This window comes from Ictidomys tridecemlineatus, chromosome 3, assembly GCF_052094955.1.
Source record: "Ictidomys tridecemlineatus isolate mIctTri1 chromosome 3, mIctTri1.hap1, whole genome shotgun sequence".
In the NCBI taxonomy this organism is placed as follows: Eukaryota; Metazoa; Chordata; class Mammalia; order Rodentia; family Sciuridae; genus Ictidomys; species Ictidomys tridecemlineatus.
In genome coordinates, this window is record NC_135479.1 from 161,772,050 (window position 1) to 161,799,064 (window position 27,015).

Sequence of the window (27,015 nt, forward strand, 5' to 3'; positions counted from 1 at the left end):
CCAGAGTGGGCTACCTTCTATACCCTGGGGGGGCAGAGGAGGGGCAGAGATATCTCCTAGCTGAAAGGCGGTAGATTCATCATGTGTTTGAGGAGGGAAAAAGATAAAAGATTATGGAAAGATAATCTGGAACAAGAAAAATAACACATCACCTAGTGGGCCAGGATCAATCTTTCTCCCTGGCAATGAAGAATGGCATTATTATTTTTATTCTCATAGTAAGTTTACCTGCTATTTTTTCCACTTTCCTCTAGGATTTTTCATAGGACTTTCTCACTGTTTTTCCTACTTTAATCTCTTCAAAATATATTGTTCATTTCCAGGATGGCCTTTTCAATCTTTATATTCTTTTGTTTGTCAGATGTTTATTGTGTGCTTGATTTTCTATTTTCTATGCCTGCATAACCAGTACCTAAAGGTTCTTTTCTGCTGCACTTATCACTTAATTGAACTAGAGAGCAAAAAGAAGAAAGTAGAAAAAAACATTTCTATTTTTTTTTTTTTTTAGCATTTCATTTTTTGGATTTAATCTGTACATTGTCAGCAATTCTGGTGAGTCAGGTCTTTATTCTGAATGAAGAAAACTGCATTTCCTTTGGCTTAAAGGGCCTCTTTGCTTTCCTCTGGCAGGGTTTCTTGTGTGTGTCTGCTATACCTAATCAAATCAGAAATCACTTTCTTCAAGTGCCACCACTTCTTTGGGGGTTTTCTATATCCAAACTCATGCAAATAAACATGCATCACCCATAGGTGAAAGTCAAGATCCACTTTGCTCTGCAAAATTATATTACATGGAGTAAACCAAAGACCCAACTTCCCAGGACAAAGGAAACAGAGATTCTAACTGAAATCTAATTTGAAGCTTTTTGATTTATATGTCTTTCCCAATTTCAACTGGGTCCAAAGCTAGGAAGAAGGCAGGAAAGAAGATTGAAATAATAAAATGGTACTCTGGGGGTATTCCTGAAGAGTCTTTAACTGCTTCTACTGAGATGAAGAGGCATGAAGACCGTCACAAAAATGGAATTAACAGTATGTCAGTAACCCACGGACACTGGCAAGTTAGTGGGATTATAGTTCTGAGTATAGAGTTACAGGCCAGATATTCATCTCTCTTTCTGTCTCTCTCTCTTCTTCTCTCTCAGAAAATGGAAGTGTTTATAAGTTCTTAGTCCTTTAAAATTACTAAAATGTCCTACATAGAGTACAGACATTGTTTGACTCATGTCCTCTTTTGGCCAGAAGAACACTGCTGAGACACTGTTTGCTGCTTGCTTCATTTTGGCCTTAACTTGTAACAGGCAAATCAGACTATATGTTCATAACTATTTACGGTGTTCACCACACCCCACTCTCACACTGGGCCCAGTTTTAAGAAAAATTATCTTTTAACATGTATAATTAAGCAAAGTAATAGCTGCTGCTTATACTCAAGTGTATAAGTTTATTAGGCATAAAAGTGTGTACCTTAATGTTTTAATCAACCCCGTTTGGGAATTAATGACCATGGAGTCTGTTTAAAAACAGACACAGACCTCAAAATAATGGTTTCTCCATTCTCCATGGCCTTGGGATTTAAGATTTCTCTTTCAGCCATGTTCTTCCTTGGGGAAGATTAAGAATTTAGCAAGAGTCTTCTCTGAGAGGACACTGCAAATTGCATGCAGTAACAAACTAGCTTGAACTTTAGTTGCCTAAATAAAACCCCACTTTGGACCAAGTGCAGAATATAACAAGAAGGAAAATACTTGCTTGGTTTATGACGCTTCCGCTGCCGGTAATTGTCCACTGTATAGCTGGCTTTGGAAAACCTTCCACGTGGCAGATTATTGTTTTAGATAGTCCACTAGGATCTGTTTTCTTTGTCATTTTGATTTGAGGTTTTCCTAAAATATCATTACAATTAAAATATGACAATGAACTAAGATCATAAAGAAGACCAGGTAACAAGATTCTCAAAGAACAATCTGGATCGGTGCCCAATTATTTCACTACCTTCTACAATGAGTGTCAGTGACTCTCTTTTCTTCAGGCCTTCAACCTCTTGCAGAGCAGTTTCACAGACATAGTTTCCAGCATCCTGATAATGAAGACTAGAAAATGATGGGCTTGAACGAAGCCTGACGTTATCCTGATTAAATGAAAAGTAAATTACTTCACAGGGCACAATTATAACCTTAAATGTATTTATCATATACTACTTAAACCTAAAACATTTTTCTGGTCTAATGAACACATAAGCATTTAAAAAATTTTCTCAGATGCCTTTAAAGAGTTTTCTTTGTTTCATTGTAGTTTTGGAGTCAGATATGCCTGAGTTATATTTCAGACTTCTCTTTTATGGAATTGATAATTTGGAACAAGTTTATAAGCTGATGAGACTCAGTTTCCTTTATTTGTGAAGTGAGGTTATATTCTTACTATATTAAATTGTTTTGAGGACTTAAGTATAGAAATAAGGTAATATCTTCACATTAAAGAAAGTCCTCAATTGACAGTCCCTACTCATTGTAGTAGAACTGCCAGACATTCAGATTTGTGGTACCTAAACAATGATGAGTATACAGGCCTGGAAATTACCTTATCTGATACAGTTATCAACATAGTGGATCCATTATAGAGCCACAGCAAAGATTATTCTAATAATAATAGAATGCTTTTTACAAGAAATCTTTAATAATTAGTGATACAGCCAAATCAATGTTTGTAACAGTGCACCTCACAACAGTCAAGTTATAGAACCAGCCCAGGTGCCTGTCAATAGATGAATGGATTAAGAAAATGTAGTATACATACACAATGGAGTTTTACTCTGCCATAAAGAAGAATGAAATTATGGCCTGGCTGGTAAATGGATGGAGCTGAAGAACATGACAAGTGAAATAAGTCAGACTTAGGAGATCAAGGGTCAAGTGTTTTTCCTAATATGAGGAAACTAGAACAAAGTAAAAGAAATAAAGGGAAAGAAGGAAATTGTAAGGACAGAGGGAAGATCAGTGAAGTAGAAGGATACTGGACAGAGGGATGAGGGAGAGGAAAGGGAAAGAGATGCAGAAAGAATTTGATAAAATTAATCTATGTATAAGTATAAATAAATCACAGTGGATTCTACCCTTCTGTGTATCTCTAAAACACCATTAGAAACAAACAAACAGAAAGAAGACCAGTAGAGGGGACTAGCAGACTAGGGGAAGGGAACAGGGGCAGGAAATAGCAGGTACCAGGGATGTAATGGAGTAAGTTAAATTGCATGCATGAATGATGATGTCAAAATAAATCTAAGTAGTATGTATAACTACAGTGCACTAATAAAGGCTTTAAAAAATAAATGGAAACCCTTAAAAAAGAATTACCATTCAAACTTTATGAAAAAGAAAATATAACATTCAGTTTAAAAAATCACCTGACATACAAAAATAATCCTATTTTTGCCAGGAATTAAAATACTCCTAAGTGTAGAATTAAACACAGTCCTTTGTACATGTGAATTTTTTTTCCTACTTGCTATCACTAACTAAGGCCCGGGAATATTTATCAGCAATACTGACATTAGTGTTAGTGCTATTCCTAACATTACTATTAGTTGACAACAGTGAGTGCAGGTGAAGTAGAAGCTACTTTAAAAAAAAAAATTATTTATTTATTTATTTATTTATTTATATGTGGTGCCTCATACATGCAAGGCAAGTGCTCTACCACTGAGCTATAGCCCCAGCTCCGAGAAGCTACTTTTGATATAGCAAATTTTTCATTTCTCTAGTACTGAAGTGAAACATGTGGTGGGTGTTCATGACATCATTGATTATTGTTTAAAACCTTTCAAGCTTTATGACCATTGACTACTACACATATCTCATGTTGACGTGCAGACTATAGAGTGACAGTTTAATGACCTGAGTGATGAGGCTGTGACTAAAGGAGAGCGAAACAGCAAACAGAGAATCTAGCACTAAAAACAATCAAAACACAAATAGTAAAGCAATCAAAATAACTGATATTTTCACCAAGAAGAAACTTCAACAATAAATTTGTCTACAGGTTTTGATAAAGTCAATTCTTTCCAATGCCTGTGTCAAATGGAGTGTGCATTTCCTCAGAACATCAGTGGCTGGGGGGGGGGGTCTTGTTATATGTGGTAACACATTGTGCTGGGGGTTTGGATATTCTAGCCAAGGATTTAAGTGGAGGGATCATTATTACAACCATTTCCTTGTGTCAAATGACTAATTATGAATCCTATTTTCTGTTTCTAAAAACATACCGACGACAACTGGGTCCCTGAAGTCATGGTCCTCCATGACAATTGCATGAATATAAGCATTCACTCAGGAAATACTAAGCTCCTAGAATATTCTGGGTGTTCTCTGATGGCCCAGGGATGAAAAAGACCCCTAACTTTGAGGAGCTCCTAATCTAGCAGACCCTACTTTCAGAAACTTAAGGGCAGTTCCAATCATCAGGGAGGCAGAAAGTGTGTGACCAGAGCACAGTAATACTCTGAAGGACTGAACATGAGTCTACTTGCTCATGGGCTTTCTGATTTCTTTCACGCCAATTTCTCTACAGGTAACTTGGGGAAAATAACAAGTGAACTATATACTCCACAGGGATTTTATAAGCATCATGTAAGTATAATGTGGATTCAAACATTCTGTAAATTGCTCTTAACTGTATATATTTGTGTGTAAACAAGCATGCACACACATCCTCATCTAATATACACATATCAAGTAATGCCCAAACTAAGTTTCAGAGCCACACTATTGTTAAGTACCTCTAAAATTGTATAGTGTTTCAATTTGTATGAGATAAAATGAGCGAATACGTGAGTGTTTAAAGATATTATCCATAAATATGCATTTTTGGATATAACAGAATACAAAATAACCTAAAAGCAAATCAGTTCAAAATAGCAGGATAGAACAAAAATACTATGACTTACTTTCATCCAAACCACAGTTGCATTCCTACTAGCAGATATTGTGCACGACACGGGCAGGGCATCACCAAGCTGCTTGGTCACTTCCCCACTTGGGTTTAAGGATAAATCCAAATCTGTGAAGCAGAGAATCTGCTTGAAATGCAAACTTCAAAAGAGTAAGTAGTTGAAATATTTCAGAGAAGAAAAGACAAAAGACAAAAAAAAATCCTAATTGACTTGAAAACTCAGACATATGTGACTGACATATGTGACTAAAATAACTATTTTTTCATCCTAGTTTTTCAAGCCAGCTTTGAGAACAGTTTGGACAAATGAATGGTTAATCTAATTGACTATGCATTTATTTGCAGTTAACATAATTGATGTTTTGAGTGCATATAAATATACCCCTAGGCTCTATCACCTTAAGAAAAAAATTATTTAATTGCTTCTGGAAGAAAATAAAGAAAGATGATGACTCGATAAGTATTGTTCAAAAAAAAGTTGGCAAGGCATAACGTTGGAAAATCAAGTATATTTAGACAGCAGGTGATAAACTGAAAAACCATGAGATAGTTTTTGCATTTCTGCAGAGAGAATTGAAAAATAGTTAGATTTTTTTTTTTTAAATGCTACTCCATTTCTCATGCAGTGAACTTTTAAATAAGATCTATTGTTAGGTACACTGCCAACAGAATTTTTTAGAAACAGAGAAGAATTACATCTAAGGATATAAGTTTTCATAGGAAATAATTTTTACAAAAATCTCACTGTCACAGTATGATCCATATGAGGAAAATTCAATTCAATTTGAACAAACACTTATTGTAGAGCTACTATGCTCCAAGCACTAATGGGGGATACAGAGATGAGTACTGAGTACAAATTAATTAGGTTATGCACTCATTGATTAGGTGATATGCACTCAACCAACTGTGGTACATAGCCTGTGAAGTCAGTGCCCAGTTGCAAACCTATTACCATTAGAAGCTCAGTAAATATTTGTTGAAAGATTAAAGGCAGGGCTACAAAGAGAGGTAAAAACAAAGACTTATGGGAGTATAAAGAATAAAGCCAAACTAGGTTTCAAAGAAGTAAGAGAGCTTTCTGTAGGAGGCATTTATTTTTGTATCTTGCTCCTGTGGTTGAAAAGGCGGGTGGTTGATAGGTGGAAATGTAGGAACAACTTTTGTCACATAAACAAAAGCAAAGAGGCAAGAGAACTTGGCAGATTCCACAATGGTGAATGATCTGGTATGACTGCTGGACTATGAGAACTCACAGAAGGTAAATACGGACAATTAGTTGAGGCCAGACTGAGTACTGTGCTTGCCTTACTGAATTTGGGGCTTTATTCTGTGTTATAGGGGTTTGCTGTTGCACTTTATGTTGCTTCATGGTTTTACATGTTTTGTTGACTGTCTGCATCTTAAATGTTCACCTCTCCAGTTAGACTGCAAGCATCATGAGGAGATTGGCCAGGATTTGTTTTTTCTCAGATACATCCACAGTGTCTGCCACATAGTAGGCTCTCAAACACTAGTGTTGAATGAATGAAGGGCAGAAACAGAGTTTCTCAGTCTAATACATATTAAAAAATGATGGTTTATAGTAAAAAAAGAACCATCACATAAAAAGTGGCGTTTTCTCAGAAATAGTTGAGTGAATTACAAAGTGAAATTTTTACTCTCTGTGACTTAAGAGCTTTTGTTAGTTGGATAGTTAACTTGCCAATGAGAAGATAAAAGATTTTAGAGGATAAAGATGGATTTTGAAAGTTCTGATGAGGAATCTCTGTGTGCATGAATTGGCAGAGTAGCAGCAGCTGTTTCAGCAGCAGTCAGGAATCTGTACACTGAGAGTCTTAATGAGAGGTCTGTTCTGCAAACCTGTGCATGTAGAGATTGTGCTTCTCTACCCACATTCCCTTCAGTCATCTATGAAAGGGAAACAAATCCTGTTTTTGTAAAACAAACAAACAAAGATAAATGGGCAAATATAGTTTTAGGTAGCATTCAGATAACAGAGTAAAATTTTGATTGACTTATAATACCTTTTTTAGTTTTTAGAGTGAATTACAGGCCTTAAACTCCAACACTATAGTCTGCCTGTCAAAACTGAAATACATTTAAATCCAGTTAAATGCATTGAAAACTATTAGGCTTTTTTTTTTTCCTTGCTATCATCCAATCATCAAGGCACCTTGTTGCTGCCACTGAGTCTTCTGCCTTGTCAGTTTTCCATTCCTCCCTGCCTGACCTACAAGTGATATAAATATGAGCCCTCTCCTTTTAGGGTCATATATACCTAGCATCTCTTAAACATAAGCACACTGTGCCATCTTGAAGGCACTGGTATGCTCAAAACATGCATAAGAATGTCAGAAAGCTATTTCACAGGCAGTACAATTTGTTGGGGATATTCTCTTGCTTTACTTTTTTTTTTTTTTTTTTTTTCCTTTTCTTGGAACAGGCCTAGATAAATGATCCCATAACTGACTGGCCCTCAGAGAAAAAGTAGTTCTATTGTTTTACTAAGAGGTCAGTGCTTTTTCCCAAACTATCCCCTGATGGCAAACAACTTAATCCTGTGCAACTGGGAGTATGGAATAAACAGAGGAGTGGCTCAGCTGTGAACATTTCTTAACAGTGCACTGTTTGCACAGGGCTCCCTGGAGTGCGCTTCTAACATCAGACAATCAAAAGCAAGCATCTGCTTGCTTTATTCCCCAAAGTACCCCTCTTGCCTCCCCCCAAAGATTTAGCTCTTCTCCTACATGTTTTCCAAGCATTATTATTGGTAGAGTAAGAGGTTTAGAACCATGTGTTCAGAAAAGTCTCTTATAATTTTGAAACACAGAAATGCCTCATGATGAAAGGGATTCAGTGGATCACCATGTCTAGAGGAAAACTTGGCACTGTCGGGTGCAAACAACTTATTGGAAAGTTTGGCCTATATGAACAAGAAGACTGAAGCTTGCTCAAAATACTCTGAATTCTAGTCTTAGTAGTGGGTAGTATGAATGAATAAGTTTATTAATTCCATGATGCATCATGTACATCAATAATAGGAACTCTTAGGAATTATGAAATAAAGAACTCAATTACAAGTCTGTTTTTTTATGTATCTTTTTTCCCCCCATCACTGCCATGGGGGCCAAAAATAACTTTTGTAATATCTGTAGGGCAAAAGTGGATTAAAAGCTAATAATAAATTTATGTTCAAGGTGATTTTGAAGAGGTTCTGATTCCAGAAATTTACTTATTCAAGCAACAAATGGCTTTTGGTCATCTCCACTTCCTATTCCAATTGCTCAGTCTATAGTAACTTTGTTTTTTCCTGAATTTGGGTATTAATATTATTCTGTAATAGGAAAAAAAGATACTTAATCTACATTTTCCTGAGACAACTGCAAATCTTGTGAACCTGAAGAATGTCTAAGTTTGGTTTGGGAGGGTAGATCCATGGTAGAGTGCTTGCCTAGCACTCCTGAGTCTCTGGGATAGACCATCAGCACTACGAAAGAAAATAAAGACCTAAATATTAATATATATATATATATATATATATATACACACACACACACACATATGTATATATATATATTATAATGAGTTATTTCTTTAAGATCCATATGAATATTTTTTATTGATACAACTAACTGAAGACATTTAGGTTTACTATGGGCAAAAGTTGTAGCAAATCCAGGCAAGGTTTCAAAGCTATAGTGCCAACCTGATCACAGTCGAGTTTATTCTGATGATCTTTACCATTCTATCCAAACACAGTATTTATGAAAAAGATAGAGTCAATTTATTAGAAAAGACAGCCATGTTAAACTCCCAGGGGCCTCTGAAGTCACTCTGTACCGGAGAAGGCGACTTACAGTGGACTGTGATGGCCGTGGAAGCGGTCATGCTTTTTTTGTCCATCAGGGAGCATCTGTAGTCTCCTGTTGCATTGCGCCTCACGTCTGTCAATGTGTAAGTGTTTGAGCTTCTTATTCCTTCCATTTGTCCCTTTAGATAGAAGCAAGATGTCAGATGATTACATACACCTGGTGGCTACAATGAGAACAGTTGTATTTCTTGATGAAGATGGCATTTTATCAGAAAGGGAGAAAAACAGAAATGTGTTTCTTTGAATGGCCAAAAAGAAAAAAAAAAAAAAGAGTAAAGCTTGTGTTACCAACATCTGATTTCTAGAGAAATAATATTTATGTTTCAAGGAATTTTGAAGGCTAACTTGTATTATACTGAGGATATCTGTTTTATGACAGTATAGTTTATGTTTGAGTTTTAAAGCAAATTTTTAAAGATGTCCAATATTTTATTTTTATATTTATGTGTTACCTAATTAGACAAAAAGATTTGGGACAGTTTAAAAGAAAATATTCCATATATTCAAATGAAAAGAAAAGATAGGAAGAAAGGAAGGAGAAGAATAGGAATAGGAAAAAAAGAGAAAGGGGACAGAGAAAAATAAAATAGAAATAGAAAAGAAAACAATAACAAATTAAGTATTGGAAAAATACAGATGAAATAGGAGTACATGTTAACAACAATGTCAAAAAAGATAAGTAGCAGATATTGTTGCTAAAATTGAGACATAAATATGGCTTTGTAATTCCTGATAGCCAAAATGGAAACCTAATTAGTTTAAAATTTCCATTTGCAAATGAAACGAAAGCAGCATGTCAATTTGATAGGCAAAACAAAGCTTTCTGTCAACATTTAAGTTTATAAAGAGTTACTTAGGCTAGTCTTTTCAGTAATGTGGTGAATGATATTTTTGCATACTCCTAATAATATAGTGGATAGATTCATAAGGACATCCTTGCAGGAAATGTAGTATTGAGTTGTACATGGCTTGTCCCTGTGCAAAGGTGATGTCAAACACGAAGCTACAGGAGGAAAGAATCCCTAGAAAGCTCTTTCCTAGTTAGGTTCTTTATCACTGCAACATCCAGAACACAAGCAAATTATTTCTTCTGGAGGAATTGTCCAAAATATCCTCAATGCATATTATTTCTGTCAGCTATGATATGGATAAGAATTTAGGAACTGAAAAAATTAAGATTATATACGATAAGAAGAGACAGTTCAGAGCATAATTCTATCAAGCTGAATATAATATGTAACAAAACTATTCTCACTTCAGGAGATCAGAGGTATGCTCAGGGCCACACTGTGGGTAGATAGAGAATCCACTTCAGACCATTTGCTGTCATCATCTCTATTTTATAGTTATCTACTTATAATGAACATATTCTTATAGCTTATGCAAACAATTAAACCTTGAGTTTTCAAAATTATGGTTTCCTGTGGTCAGCTTTGTTTTACCTCTTTGTCTCTGAAATCTCTCAAAGTTGAGCAAAGGCAAGAACACTGTCAGGTGCCACAAAAGCTTTCAAAGGATATTCTACAGGTGGTGTTTTTTCTGCCCCCAAATAGCATTCTTTCTCACTTAAGCCATCTAAGTGCATACAATTCTGGATATTAGCTAGAGGCCAAACAACAGGACAAAATGATAGCAGTCAAGCTCAAGTAATACTTAGGCACTTACTGGTAAGTAAAACAAAAACTCCTCAGGAGGAGGGTTGCCATTTCCCATGCACTTAAGAGTGATGTTGTCCCCTTCTTTGATGGCAGTTTTTGGTGGCAACACTTGTATTGTCACCTGCTCTGTAGGATCTGCAAGAGCCACAGGCACAAGTTAACCATTTTTGTCAAGTACCAAATTACTGAGCATACAATGTAAATGACTAAATTATACACAATTTTCTCAAGAAGCTAGTAATGGTAATTACTTAAATGTATCTTTTTATAGAAGGATTGAAGTTAATAGCCACTTGCCATACCAAGCACTAATCTTAGTTAGAGCAAACTACAAAGAGACCCTATTACATAAAAATCAATTTCTTCTTAGCAAAATGTCCTTAACTGAGGTAGGAATGATTGTAATTATTTTATATGTAAAAGACCAGTAGGAACAACCTCACAGTATGACTTCATTATAAGGAAATTTAACTATGTTATATGAATCTTATAGTTTGGAAAGACTAAATCAGCTAGCAAAGTCACTGAAGCTATCAGGTCTCACTGCATTCATATTACATAATAATACCTTGTACTAAATAAAAGGAGACATGAGCTAAACACCAGCAAGATTTCTGGCATACAGGAGAGCAGATCTGCTTTCTGAACAATGAATCCTATGAACTGAGAGAGACACTTAACACAACAGGACTATAAGTGCAATGTAATTCTGTCTTGTTCATTGAAGCCAAGATGTAACTTTCATTCCATTCTGGTCATTTTGTGGAGAAAATAGGGCTAAAGAGTATTCTTTAGTATAGACTACTGCTCAACAGTGTAATGCTAAATAAACTAAAGGCTAGATACAATGGTACAATATTTAGAAAACATGAAATAAGAGAAGGTAGTGGTGGATGTAGTAAATGATGTGCTTTCTTACTTATCCATTTGTTATACTGTTGGATAATGCAATGAACAATTAATTTAGCAATCATATAATCCAAAGGTTTATTTTACAGAATATTTCATACAAGAAGTAAGACTTATTGAGACATATGCTTATATTTTCAAATTGGTGCCATTAAAAATAACATCTCTACAAAGATCTATTTTGTTATTAGCTAGTAAAGTGAAATGAGCAAATGATAGTTTGGTGGGCTTGTTGTTCTATGTTTTGCAGTCATTTATTCACCCGTCTACAATTAACTTGCAGAGGAACACTTAGAAGCATGATTATGCACTGCTTCTTTGTCATTCCTCTATGTTCAGGCATCTCTGAATATTTAGCCAGAATGTTCTGAGGCTGCACAATGATGGATGCTTTTTGTTTTTATTTTTATCTTTTTTTTTTCTGGATTTGCTTAATATAGTTCTCCAATCAGCATTTCCCAGTGAAGCTGCAAAGTGAGTAAAGTTTGCTTTTTGCTTCCCACTGAACTGCATTTCTGAGTCCCACTCACTCTTAGACATGGCGCTTAACTGACTAGCACTCAGGTTTGGCTGGCAGCACATCACTGTGGTGCATCTCAGATTAACACTGACTCTAGAAGCTAGGGATCACAATCAGTCTAACTTGCTCTTCTGCCTTCCCTTTTCAGTAGGTTCTGTTCTGCATTTAAAGAGTTGAAAACTAAACTCTGATCAGAGGTCTATCACAACACAGTTGCATTTTAACAGTCACTTTCTGGATGGCCACTCACATGCCTACAACAAAATTAATGATCTCTTGTTCTCCCTTTGCCCCTGACTTTGAATTTTACTCTGCCCATTAGTAAGTCATTATTCTTGCTGTTACTCTGACTTCTTCCTTTGCCCTCTCTTACCCACTCAATCACCAAGTCTCAGTGATTAATACTTCACAGCATATTTTGCATTTGATTCTTCTCTTCTATTCCCACCAACACTTCCCTAGTTTACACCCTAATTAACCTGCCCTGAAATACTGCCATCAAATTTCATTTGGTTTGTCACCTTGAGCCTTTCTCCTCTGTCCTTTCATAACTATTTCCTCTGAAGCAGCTTCCAGAAGTCACATTTTTGAATAATAGTGATCTGAAATAAAAATTCTTTATCTTAATATCCACAATTTGGCTTGTATCTAGCTTAAGTGAGATTCTCATATCTCACTACTTTAAGTAAACTCCTACAATATAACTGAAAGAGTCTACTCAGGTTTTTTATGCATGCATCCTTCTGTGCAATCATTAATTCATTTGCTTAGTATCTATTTCAAATAAGCACTAAGTGGTAGAATTATAAAACTGAAATGACATCTTCCCTTGCTTAAGGATCATTCACTCTATGACAACACCAAACTTAACAATTAATATTATGACAACATTAAAACTGCATAAATGTGAGCACTGGATCACTGTTGGTGCTATATGAGTAGTATTGGGAAGTTTACAGGAGTAATTCACCCTGGAATCAGGTTTTGAAAAATAAGTAGGTGCTAAAAGACAAAAGCAAGACAATAGTGGCACATGGATAGGCATGTAAACAGTATTCTACTGGAGGAATCTAGAAAACAGAATAGTCCACAGTGGGGTACAGTATACAGTGCAACAATGAAGGCTGAGATATATTGCAGGACTATGGCTATAAGGGACTCAAGACATTGAAATTGGGAGTGTAAAGATTAATCTGGGAGCTCTGGGGAGTCATGGAAGACTTTTAATCATGGCATTAACTCTATTCCATTTTATATTTCAGAAAGATATTTCTGGCAGCAGCTTGGAGTAGTTTAGGCTGAGCATAGAAAAATAGGCAGACAAGAAGAATACTATTTTGGAAATCATTGCAGAAACATAGGCATAAGAATGGTGGCATAAACTTAGGCAGTACCCATAGCAGAAATCAGGTAAACATGGAGATTAAAGAGTTAGATGCTCTGCAATTTTATTAGCGATTGTCTAGGGTATGGGATAAGTGGACTGGTGCATTTTTTTTTTCAAGAATTCTCAAGTTAAATTCATTAGAATTCTTTTTCTTGAGTGTATTTTCTCATTTAGCTTTCTATTCTCTGTAGCCTTCCTGGAGCAGTGGTTCTCCAAGTGTGGTTCTCAGATCAGCAGCATTAGTCATTGAGAAATTGGTTGTAAATTCAAAGTATGAAGCATTTCCCTTGTTTACTGGGTCAGAAACTTGAGAATGAGATCCAGCAATCTGTGTTCTAACAAGTCCATAGGATTCTTCTGATGCATATGAGAGTTTGAGATCAACTGTCCTTGGACACCTGAGCTTTCAGGACTCTTCTGTGACTTCCTGTGACATTCACCACCTGCAACCTTACACTTATAATTTCCTTCTAATGTAGGTGTCTTGATTCTCTACTGGAATAGTAAACTCCTCAAATGTCAGGACTATATCTGAAGCCCCTTTGTGTCTTCACTATGAAGCCCACCATTTCATACAGGGTTTTCTCAAAAGCCATGCCACTTGCACTGTTCACAGCCAGCAGGGTAAAATCATTTCCTTCTTAAGCATCCAAGGATTTCACTGGGCACCTAACTACCTGCCTGGGACTCACATTCATTCTTCTTCTTAAGCCAATTTCCCTATTCTTATTACTCATCTTGACATTCTCTCCTATCTTGTATCTCTGCATTTATATCAAGAGAGTTTATTTATGAATAGTCTTTATTTATAAAAATAACATATTGATTTTAAATACGCTATAAATGATGGAATATTCAAATTTCCTGTTTTTAAATCAACTGGAAATCATCTACCAAGTTTAAAGCAAAACAACCTTTTAACATTAGGACAAGTCTTGAAATTCAGTTTTGTTTCTATGTTAAGATTCTGTGCCTCAGAGAACCCAACAGAAATGTAAGTGAAGTAAAACTGTTCAAAAGTTTCAGCCCATATTTCTACCTATCCTTCAGAATATATGTGGAAGTGCTAGGTTTTCTGGAATACATAAGAGTACAATTATTTTTTGTTCACTTTAGATAATAATGAAACTCTTTATTGCATTTCCCCTCAAAATCTCCAGGTCTACATTGTGTATGTAGTGATACTACATAGTAATAATCACAGTAGTGCTTACAGAGCATTTCATGTGTGATGCATTATGCTATTTTAGACTTGTGATATCTCTTAATTTCCATAACAACATTATGAGTAGATGTTATATTTTTCCCATTTCACGCTATGAAAAATAAAATTTATGGTGATTAAGCTACTGTTCTAGAAACGTACAGTAATTGATAACACGGGGACTGGAACACCAACATCTTTGCTCTAAATCATTAGATTATCTTTGCATCTGTCTTTCAAAAAGAGAGCCCAGTAGTGGAGAAAAAGATTCTATTCCAGTCTCTATAGCTAATTTACAGGACATTTCTGTACTTCATATTTCTGTTAAATAAAATAATGGAATTAGAACAGTGGACCATGAAAATTTCTTTTTATTTTAATATTCTATGTTTCAAATTCATGACTTAGTTATCCAAAATACCTTGGAATATAGCAACCTATCTAAATTAAGTAATAGATCTAATTATTAAAATAAATCTTTATTAAAATAGCAATCCCCCACTCAGAAAGCTAGATGGTCATAAGTCTATATTTGTCTGTCATTCATTCAGTAAATGGTAATAAGACTTTTTGAGTTCCTACAAAATACATGGCTGTACTCGGTTTGAGGCCTACCAGAAGGACTCACCCAAGCTAGAGATCTTATCATTAAGGAACTTAATACCAGGAAGAATACAGGAGGAGATGCTCATAAGAACAGTGTAAAGTGAACTATATTTTAAGATGGGTAAGCATTTATTCTCTAGGTTTCTTAAAGAGAAAGAGATTACTTGGATGCCATCCATGGCTTCAGAATGAAGGTTGGAAGGAGAATCCAAAGACAAATTAGATTGGAATTTCAAAGAGATTATTAGTATTTGAATATTATTTCTAATATATTACAGTTATAAAATTATTCATTGAGTTACTTACAATAAATATCAAAGACTGCCTGTTCAGAATGGATTGTTTTCTGGCCATTTGGTCCATAATATGTCACAGAGCAGGTGAATGGCATTTGTATATCAGCCTTGCTTGTCTTATATTCCAAAGATGAAGTCATGGTATATAACTGAGTAACTGGATCCATCTCCTTTTTAAAAATTATGACCACCACTGGAGAAAATAAAGAATGAAGAAGTAATGATAGAACCTTTATTGGAAAAAAACAATCCTTAATTAAATATCATAGTACCTTTGAGTGTTTTAATTGTTCTTTTAATTGTATTTAACAGGAGATAAAATTGACATACCATGAGGTAGGATACCTTTTCAGAACCATGACTCAAAGACATAGATAAAAATAGTATCCTGGAATCCTATCTCCCACTTGCTTTAATTAACTTCTAGAACATGTCATGTACAGAAATAATTTTCTCTGATCTTAATTCTATTGCACAAGGGCTAAGATGATATTTTAAAAATCATTTAATGATTTACTGGATACTTAAACTAACAAAGCATAGAGTTATATATAAGAAGAGGACAGCATATTTAGATCCTGGACAGTCTAGAAAATGCCTAGGCAAGAGAAAATCAAAACAGGTCTTTTGAATTTATTGCCCACCTCATACTCACCTCCTTCAAGGGGTGACAGCACTTTTCCATTTCTGTACCATGTAATGTTGCCATCTGGGTAGCTGTCTTTTGAAATGCAGTCACCCAACTGAAAAATAAAAGGGGAATAAAATTTCTTTGTTTCAATGAGGGGCTGTCAATTTAAAAGCCCTAGAATATTTAGGAAAAGCAGAGTGTCTTGACTCATTTATCTTCTGACATTGACTGATTGAATACATGCTCTCTTTTATAAAAACAATGTTTTGTTATATTAAAAATATAGCCTTACCCATTTTTAAATGTGCAATAGATCCTGCCACTAATGATAAAATCACACTCACTTAAAGGCATTGGCAAATTTATTTTGACATATTCAGCTCAAACCATATCTGAGTAGCATGATATAACTTCAGTAACATTGACTATTATCAGACTTCTGGATCTTCACATGAAAGAAACAGTTGGTATCAAGACTTGGCTGCTTTTCCAGTTTCATTCTACTTATATTTTGGACTAATGTTAAGTGTTTATCAAATAACATTGTGCATTAAAATTTAATATGATCCAAAGAACATGTTTTCACACACATACATACACTTACAAAAGAAAGTTTAGGTACTTTTTAGCTGGTCAAAATGAGAGCATCACTCAGTTTATTCTTTCCCCCACTTCAGTACTGCTACTCTTTGTTTGCTAAGGTGATTGTTCAAATCTGATCTTCTCACATTTTTATTTCAAACTTTCAATGGCTTAATTTGTCAATATAATAGTCCACCTCCCTATGTAGTGTATAAGACTTCTCATGATTCAGCTTCTCTTTATCTCTTTCCATACTCTCTTGACTTCTTAGAAACCAAGGTTTCAGAAATACCAAAAGTTGATGTTTCTGAAACATGTCGTTACATGTCATTCTCTTTCATATCACATTACTCCATATTTTTGGAAAGCACTTGCTATCTTTACCCTGGAGAAAATCTACTCATCTTTCATTGGCTGAATTAAACATTCAGTTCATTCAAATAACAAGAACTTCTCCCTTCAGAAATGACCACACCATCCTTCATATCATCATGACCATAAGGCACAGTGATCATAGGGTTCCCACTGCACCTTCTGCGTACTTTTTGAATGGCACCTGCAACACTGTTTACTTCATGTGATCAAATGCCATCTTGTTTGTTGTGGCATCTGAGGCCAGGAAAATGCACTCAACATTAGACTAAGTAAAAAGCAGTTAATAAAAAACAAGTTCTTACCTTTTTAAGCTGCTCTGTTTCCAGAAATGGTGCTTTGCTTACAATTTCAGGTTTAGATGGTTGCTCTGTGGTTGAGAAAGAGTTTGAATATAAATGGAAGGGGGAAAAAGGAATATCCATGATTTAATTTATGACAAAAGTAATAATTCATATACTCAAAACAGAAGAACAAGCAACAGAATAAAGAATAGGTTTTTATATATAATCTGGATTTAAGAAATCTGATGGTCTTGCACATCCCATTATTTCAAATCATTGGAAAGCTTTATCTTTGCCCTAGAAGTCAACTTCTCCAAATATTTGCTTCATTATCTTAAATATTAATTTAAGTGCTTATAACTTCTTTGAATAAAATATGTGCAATAATTTCTGGATCCTTTATAAGCAGTGGATATGGATTTGATAGTGGAATAGAGGCTAGTGTACTAAATAATAATTGATTACTATGAGCACATTTACTTACCAATATCTTTAAACCCATTAGGTAAAGATGTTAATTCACACGGAGCACTTGTTTATTTATTTATTTTTTGGGAGTACAATGGTACTTGTTTAAAATGCACATTTCTAAGTCCTAACAAGCCTACTGAAACAGACTCTCTAGAGAAAAATCCCATCAATATATATATTTTAACAGGTTCCTCAGGGATTCTTAGGCACAATGAAGTTTATGAAACAATGTTCTAAAATCATGGAAAAATTAGTTAGGAATGCAGAAACCCAAATTTCCTAAATATCTTTTAAGTCCATTCATATTGTGAAACTAAGTGTAGGGAAATATTTCAAACTTGGAACCTGAAATAATGAACAGAAGTATTTTAAATATAGAAAGTTTTATAAACATAAATTCTAATAGAGGCTTTAGGAGCAATAGATTAAAAATTGCATGAACAAATTCTTACTTAAAGTATTTTAAGTTATTTTGTTCTTATCTGCTTGTTTCCTACCATTGATGGATTCTGTACTTTTAAAATAGCTCCGACAATTAGTTTACAGAGAATATAAATTGCCTCATTGTCACTAATTTTCATGTATCAGGGAACAGAATTATTCTACTCTCATGTAAACAAATGAAAATAACCAGATATTTTCTTTTATTGTTTTAATTTTTATAACAAACCTAACTAAATTGGCTGCAGTATACTTCTTACTCAACTTTAAATTCCTTTATGAGATGTCACCTTAAGTCCATTACAGAAAACAAGGAAAAAGACAAAAAAAAATCTTTGAAATATCAAAGTGGACATCACCAGAGTGTACTGAAAATATGTAACCTTCTCAAGGTTACTATTAAAGCTGATTTATTTTTCCAAGTATTTTTATTATTTTATTTTTTTGCAGCAGGGAGGGTACCAGGAATTGAAAGCAGGGGCACTTGACCATGGAACCACATCCTCAGCCCTATTTTGTATTTTCTTTAGAGACAGGGTCTCTCTAAGTCGATTAGCACCTCACTTTTGCTGAGGCTAGCTTTGAACTCGTGATCTTCCTTCCTCGTCTCTGGAGCTGCTGGGATTACAGGTGTGCACCAACATGCCCAGTTCTTTGCAAGTATTTTTATACTAGAAATTAGAACGATGAATATTATAAATCTGCTTACATATTGAACTCAAGCACTTTAATTACACCAGAGCCCACATATTCTGAATTCTAGAAATACAATTCCACAATTTTAACAATGATGATTATGTAGTTTTTCAAATATACTGGCTGGAAACAAAACATAAGAAAGACAGGAAAAGAAATGTGGAGAAATACAAAGGTGTAACAAAGACAACTAAGATTAAATTAACAGACAAATGGTTATTAGAAAGGCGACTACAACATTCTAAACATTGACCAGAAACTCCCCTCAAGACAGACATCAGTTTCTGGGAAACACATGGTATCAAGGTCAAAGCCTTGACTTCATCAGCACACCTTTATGTCATCACTATTTTGAGGGAATGCTATAAAAATGTTAGCTGAGTTATCAATAAAATATTAAATTCTGTGTGGAATGTATGTTTTAAAGGCAAATATCTAACACATTTAAGAGAGAAATGCATTCAGAATATTTAAGCAGAATGAAAATTCTTGGGGCTTAACTAAGTCCAAATTCTCTGGCCACTGAAATAAATTAATTTATTGACACACTTTCCAAGAGATCAAGAGACAGAAGACATTAAATTAATGTATGTTGTCAAAAAGAGACAACATTAACAGGAAGGAAAGAATAAATGATTTTTAGTTTCTCTTCAGTAGCAGTGTGCTTGGAATATAGGAAGAAACTTGAAAATCCTCCTATGAATTTATGCTCCAAACAAGAAGATGAAGTTGGCAGTTTTGCCAAGTTTTGTTATTTTTCCACTTAACAAAGGAAAATATTAAAATAGTTGGGACACATACTCACTTCTTAGTATATCAGATACCTCTGTTTTGCTTTGTAAACATTGTGATGTTTTATCAGTACACACATATCCATAAACACTTGGCTTCTAGTGTTACAATCCTTGATCCTTTGCACATGGAAATGTTTACTTTGTTTCCATAAATACTTGAAAAAATTCCCTCTTACTTCAATAAAATGAAGCTGTAGGAAACCTAAAAATTCCTATGAAAGGATGCTTACAGTTAGTCCTCTTTGCATTTTATGCATCTTTCTATTTGGTAAAGAGTCACCGTCAATACTGTGAAAATAAGAGTAATATCTATTGCATTTCCTTGAGTTATTTTCTCCTTAAACTTTTGTCTCAAACCCTTTATATTATCTACATATTTGGTATACAATTTTCTCTTAAATTAGGTTGTAACAATCAATGGATATTAGTTGGAGAACTATAAAAGAGGACACATACTATTTTAGCAAAATTGCATATTGATTCCAAAGTGTTTTTTTAAACCTATGTGAATTATGTCTTAATATGATTCAAGGATTCATAACCAAGTATAAAATTGAGAGGAAAAAGAAATGCCACAAATTTACTTATATTATTAAAGTAATTTAGTCAAGGGCACTGATTTAAAATTGAGCCAAATATTACTTCTGAACATTCATGACTAGGTTCTCTAAAATTACTCAACTGAATATTTATCAAATGGTGGAACTATGCCTTGGTTCATTTTCTTTTTCCTTTCTGACCTGGCTCTTTCATTTGATGTAGCTAGGCACTATATTATCAAAGGGCTACATATGATAGCTTAAAATTGTAGATGAGAAAACTGAAAACTAAATCTTTTAATATTCATTGTAAATCTGATAGTACAGTACTTTATGTATGGGGGTGGATGGAGATGGGTGCAGCTGATGATTTTAGTAGCATGTACCATCTTTAGAAATGGGATATAACACTAAGACTCAAATGATTTCTTTTTAAACTATATAGACTGTAGGATTTTCACTAATATCCTTCGAGGTCTTACCATACATAATTAAAATCTAAGCTCCATTTACTATTTAGAGCAATTTGAAATATTTTGTAATTAGAAGCCTTTCTTTTCCTTCTGGCTTTCTTGTTTTATCAATAGCTGGAGAGAATATACAGGAGATTCTTTTGCTAAATAAAGAAGGCAAGTGTGGTATAAAGATGGAGATTGATTTCAGGAGGAAACATGCTAAAATAGGTATCTATTTTTTTTTTTTGCTCTAAAACTCAGGCTACTGTTAGTGTATGCTATGAACATTAGCTTTCAGAAAAACTAGAAATCAACAACTTAGCAAATTCTGTCATTTTTTGATGTTTAGCCATCTTACAGCAGATGAAGATGTAGTGAGGGAAAAACTGCTGTGTATCACCCACAGTGTTCCAGCAACACTAACAAAAATCCCACACAGGACAGCTCGATTTGATATGGGAGGAGGGCAAGAAAGAACAGGTTCATTGGATAAGTTGACAGAAAATACTTCTCTCAGTCCTTGTCAACCATCAACCTTCACAAATCATAAGGTTCTTTAAGTAAACTATGGTGTCCATAAAATCATGTTGTTTTTCTCACTAGATAGAAAAAAAAACATTTTATATATGTCTATATATTTAGAGAATCAAACTGAAATATGCAATTTAGGTTCCATTTGTTAAATGAGTAATTTTCTGCTTCTCTCTCCTTTAAAAATATTACCTTCAGGTTGATCATTTGCCTGGAGAAGTTGGAAGAAGGGAGCACTGACAGCAGTATCTAAATGAAAGCTCTGAGATAACTTTGTATAAAGCCAACAAACATTGCACAGCACCATGAGAAGAACTGGGCCACTTGAACATGAGTCTCTGTCACTGTAGAGTCTTTAGAGTCTTCCTTGCAATATCATAGATCACCAGCAGAGTAGAGGACACTTACAAATTAGTACAGGTCTTGGGGTCTAAATGCTTTTTGTAGAGGTGAACCTAGCTTCATTTTTGTTGTTGTCTGGTTTGGTTTTTTGGTGCCTTTGAAATGAGGTCTCACTCTGCTGCCCAGAACTTAGAAAGGTTGGCCCCAAACTCAGGATTTGAAGGACTCTTCTGCCTCTACCTCCTGAGTAATTGGAGCTACCTTTTGCATGAACAAGTTATGAAAAATTTATTAGAATTCTAGAAAATTGAATAGCAGCAATTCCTTACCTTCCCAAACCCTCTTTTGTGTGTGTGTGTGCTTGAAAAGGATCCTAGTAAACAGAAGGAAAAACCTTCTATCTAATCTAAAACACTCATTTTACTGATGAGGCTATCAACCACAGACTGGAGAAGAGACTTGTCCAAGGTCAGAAATTAATAGCAGCTCTGACAAAGCAAGGTCGTCTGTGACCAGCTCAGTGATTTTTCCATTTCACCACTGACAGCTGTTTGGCTCTCTGGACACCTATTTGACCTCTATGCCTTTTGCACAATCATTGGAATGACTCTTTGGAAAGTTTTAAAGGTCTGCTCTTGCTTCCGAATGGTTTTATCAACCTCAAATGTGCAGTAAATACAAACACAATATGATTTTGATGCTATTCAGCCAAATCAAAAACAAAAACCAAAGCTGATGAGTGGTGATATAGCCTGTCACTTATTTGTTCTTGGGCTGGTTTATAAGTATGATTTCTTGCATCTGAAGTACAACTTGAAATTAAACAAAGAAACCTACTTGCAGGTAAAGTCATTAGTCAGGGCCTCTCGTTCGAATAAAAACAATTTGACTTTGCCCATGAGGATGGCAATCCATAGCAGGCTGATCTGGAATTGGCTCACATAAGCCACAGTCAATTTTGTGGTACATGGTGTACGTTGCTAGGTGATTCAACAGAGGGAAACAGAGGACTGATTGATGAGCCTAGTAACTCTTAAGTGACTGCAATATATACATGCACAGAATGAAAGTCAGCCTGTCACAGCTGCTGTTTGCTTCACACAAAGTGACCCAAAGTAAATTCATTATTAGAAGAAAGAAAGAATGAATGAAAGAAAGAAAGAAAGGGAAGAAGGAAGGAAGGAAAAGCCCCTATATGATCTTGGAAACACTGTCTTTATCATGACCAATGTTGTTCATTTTATTGAATTTGGAAGATCTCATGATTTCTAGTATAAAACACCATTTCAAGAGTGTGTAACTTGTCTATGTAAATTCTCCCTGGCCCACAGCCTGGAATGCAAATTTTGTTTCTGAGAATGGCTTTGTTTTCAACAACATTCAAAAGAGAAGGGGGCTTGGGTGCTGGCAGTTTGTGGGATGTGAGTGTGTTTTTACAATCATAGAAATCCTCTATGTTCTAGAACAGCTTACAGATTTTATTGAATAGACCAACTGAATTTTTTTTTTTTAAGATTTCTGTATGGCATTTTTTTTTAAGGGCAATTTTGGAAAATGTCACAAATGATGCTTCTATATGTAACATTTTCAACTTCATTCTCTATTCTCTTGTTATTGAGTAAGCTTAACACATTATAAAAAAAGCCTGAAAATGAAAAATTAATATAAATAATTATTTGGGTGGCCACTATGGTACATTCTGGATATCTTGTTAATATTTATGATATCATGGGCTATAATAAATATATTTTGGTTGTTCTCTTCGGAAAACATGTCCTGAGCATTGCAATTATCCATTTTTCTAAATAATATGAAAATGAAATGAAAGAAAGGGCATGGGCCATGACAAATCAAATGGAAATTAATTATTTCTTGTGTTTCATGGAAGTCGGCCTGACTGGCAAACACCTGTACTTGGTTTGATGCATATAATGATCGAGATGTGGATGGTTTCCGGAAAGTGCCCTCTAAGGCAAAAGCTAATCAACTGAAACATGTAATATGCCTTTACAAGATTCTTCTTGAGAACAAAGGCTCCCTTTGATAGTATAAGCACTCTTTGAGTCCACACCATGAACTCATAGGCTCTTTGAAGTTTACATAAATACTTACGGGACAGACCTACTTAGTTGCACAGATTATTAGAAGAGAACTGGGAAATCCATGGTTACTAGCTGTGGTTGGAGGCCCTCTGAGTTTCTTCACTATTTATTTTAATAATTTGTAGGTGCTGCCAAGTTATCAGAAAGCAAAGGAAAAAAAGTTGGAAAGTGAGGTCTTATTCCCTAATTAAAAAGAATTGGCATTCTGAAATTTTTCATACTTACATTTCCTCTTGTAATTGCTAGAACATGATGTAACTGAGGTGGGACTTTTTATTTTTTTTATTTGAATTTTAAAAGATGAAATGCTCTAATTATAACTTCTCAAGTCATTTATTTGCATAGTTATTTGCACAGTAACATTAACTATACATTATGATTAGGCAAAATAACTTTGCCATAGTGACTATAGTAATTAGCTAAGTTTCTTCCATAATTTTCTTTACTTCCAACCCTACTCTATTTTCTCTTCATGAGGTGCCCCCCACAGTCATTTGTGATGTGCTAAGATTTTTATTTTAGAATAATTTTCTAAACCAAGTGACTATTTTGAAGTTTAAATAAGCATTAGAAACCAGGATCAGGGGATATATATATATATATATATATATATATACACATACACACACACAAATTGAAAACTTAGATCTCTAAGTCATAAGATAGTTTGAATTTGTGTTTTCTTGTTTTTATATATTAAAATGGTAAAATTTTATCTTTCAACCCAATCCATGTATATGTATGCATGATATTCATAACTATACTTGTGTTAATATATCTGTATATTTCACAGAACACTTATTTGTACACATAAGTGAAAGTTAGAGACCATATGCCAGTTATCACTTGTACTACTCTGTGTCTCAGAAAATTTTCCATGACAAAGCAACAGAGCTTTTAGTTCCTCACTGCAAATCTCCTATTTGAATTTTAGACTTTGTTTTCCTTCCTGACAGTGTGGATGAGCAGAAGGAAGATCTCTAGAAATCCTCTTACATAGATGCCTGCTGTAGAGACATTACAGAGATCAGTCTTTTTACTAAAAGAAAAATATTCAAGTACCAGCCTTTAATCCCACTTAGCAGTTACTCTACAGACTACTTACTGAACACCTTGACTACTGTAGGTGCCTCAAATACGTTGTCCTCAGTCACCAGCATGCACACAAATCTCTTTTCGTCACTGATCTTTGCATTGCTGATAGACAAGGTGTAGTTTTCCGAGAGGCTCAGTCTGTCTTTGTATTCTGGTACATCATCATACTGCACACTTTTCTTTGTAGAGGACCTGAAGGCAATAAATACTGGAGAGCCATCAGGCTTTTCCTAAAAATAAAAATAATAATAAATTTAAAAGACTAGTGTATTCCAACATTTTAGAATTATATAAAGTAACAAATTTCCTTCATCACATTAGTTCACTAATATGTATACTTTTTGACCAAGAATAATTTTTTATACAAGCTTCACATAAACCTCTGTTTACAGAAAATCACTTCATAAGAATTAGAGCCATAGGTTCCTTTATAGGTATTGGTTGAAATGTGTGAAAATGAAAAAGTGACTCTTGGAATCTGAGCTTTTCTCACATCTGGAGGACAGAATTGGTGACTTCTTTGAAACTGATGACGGCCAGTCTTATGTTTAGTATGAAATAGTAAAAAGCAAATACATGAGTGTATAAAATGATGTTTAGAAAACCATCACGGCAGTCATATGCTTGAACTGAAAATAGTGGTTTAGATATCTTGGCAGTTATATCTGGCATATTCCTTACTTTAATCTCCATACTTCAAATGTGCACATCTTTCAACCAGAGCTGATGTGGCTGACCTTTACACAGCATGTCCTTTAATAGTCTTCACGGAGGAACAGTATTTACTCTTGTAAAACAATCATGTCCATTAAGCAAGACTCAGATTAACCACTACTATCCATAATTCTGCTATTTTTATTATAAAACTCAACTCAAAAGGCTTCCCTATGAAAACATTATCAAAATATGATATAATCTGGCATATAAAATGATGCCTGGAACAGAGACACATGATGCAATTCTTTCCCTGTTCAACAAAAATTCTCTTATCTAGTAAGTAATTTAGTTCAAAACAGGGACCAAGCCCTCCTTTACTTACATCATAAGACTTTTGAAAAAACTAAAGTTTGATAAAGCATGTTAAAATCATGTCAAATTCATGGAGACTTACACTTTAAAAAAAAATGAGTTACTAAGTTACTAAACTTATCTTGGAGTCCAAAAGTTTTAACTTCTTAAATATCTGAATACATTGATAATATTCCTCCTAAATCTTTTAGTTTTATCACAGGGTTATAGTGCAAATCTTTGCCTTTAATCATTCCTTCATTATGGGATATATGTTAGTTTCTATATTCATTCCTTTATGCAATAAATAATAATTATTAATATTTTAGTACTTAATTACATAGCAGGTACTTTATTTGGGCTTTCTACACAGTAATTAATTGACTTAATGTTCATAACAACCCTGTAAGTTTAAGTGCAGTATTAGTCTCATTTACAGATTAGATAATAAGGTTTGGTTAGATAACTTTCAAGGTCTCTACTGATAAAGCTGAGAGCTGAGCTCAGCAGCCTGGTTTCTTTATGATAATACTTGATAATGGTGAGATAACTCTCCTATGGCAGGCCCTGTGGCAGATGCTAATGAAGAGGTGGAGAGAGTGGAGTTGGGAGGAGTGAACAGGGCCTGTGATCTCCATTCACTGGGAGCTGTGATGGCGAGAAACTGGCTTATCCTATCATGTTTTCTTTCACTTTTTCCACACCTTCCACTTGTCTTTCAGGTGCTCATGTTAAATTAGAGCATGTGTACTACAGGTACTGATCAAGTCTGACTTTGGAGCACACAGTACCTTAAATGCAACCAATGGGTTTGCCAGAGCTTTCCACTTCACTAACAATTTCAAATTTGCCGTTCTTGATTGGTTTCTAATTCTGCTGTGCCAGCTCAGTTTAGGTGAAAAATACTCCCTGGATTACAGTTAGATTTTTCCATGATAAGAGAAAATATTTTTCACTTGATTCCATTTATTTTCACAGTGAATTTGATTCAGCAGGTGAATTATATGGTAGACACCCAGGCTTTTAGACTATTGGGGATGCTAATAAATATTGTCTTTATAAGCTTGGACTTCACATTTCCATATTTATAGGAAACTGCAAATATCTGAAAGTCACCTATAGTGAACTGCACAATAGGAGGAGGGCTAGGGAAGTAGTGTCCTGCCTTGCCTTCCTTTCCTTTCACATGGCCTTTACACAAGCACAATTGGGTGGGACTTTGCATCCCTAGAGTCTTGAGAGCTTACTTTCACAAGAAATCACCCCATGTC

The 27,015-nt window shown here is 34.7% G+C and overlaps 1 protein-coding gene across 4 annotated transcripts in view; it reads right to left on the minus strand.

The window, feature by feature from the left end:
* Nucleotides 1-27,015, minus strand: part of Alcam (activated leukocyte cell adhesion molecule) — a 184,321-nt gene that overhangs the window by 17,371 nt on the left and 139,935 nt on the right. For 2 of the 4 annotated variants that reach the window (XM_078044309.1, XM_078044307.1), the window contains exons 3-11: nt 24,747-24,966; nt 17,292-17,356; nt 16,057-16,144; nt 15,412-15,594; nt 10,487-10,614; nt 8,808-8,940; nt 4,943-5,055; nt 1,996-2,131; nt 1,749-1,886 (exon numbers count right to left, since the gene is read on the minus strand). In XM_078044309.1, coding sequence (XP_077900435.1) covers nt 1,749-1,886; nt 1,996-2,131; nt 4,943-5,055; nt 8,808-8,940; nt 10,487-10,614; nt 15,412-15,594; nt 16,057-16,144; nt 17,292-17,356; nt 24,747-24,966 — 1,204 coding nt within the window. The remainder of the gene's footprint in view (nt 1-1,748; nt 1,887-1,995; nt 2,132-4,942; nt 5,056-8,807; nt 8,941-10,486; nt 10,615-15,411; nt 15,595-16,056; nt 16,145-17,291; nt 17,357-24,746; nt 24,967-27,015) is intronic. The other 2 variants (XM_078044308.1, XM_078044306.1) reach the window with 1 other exon arrangement.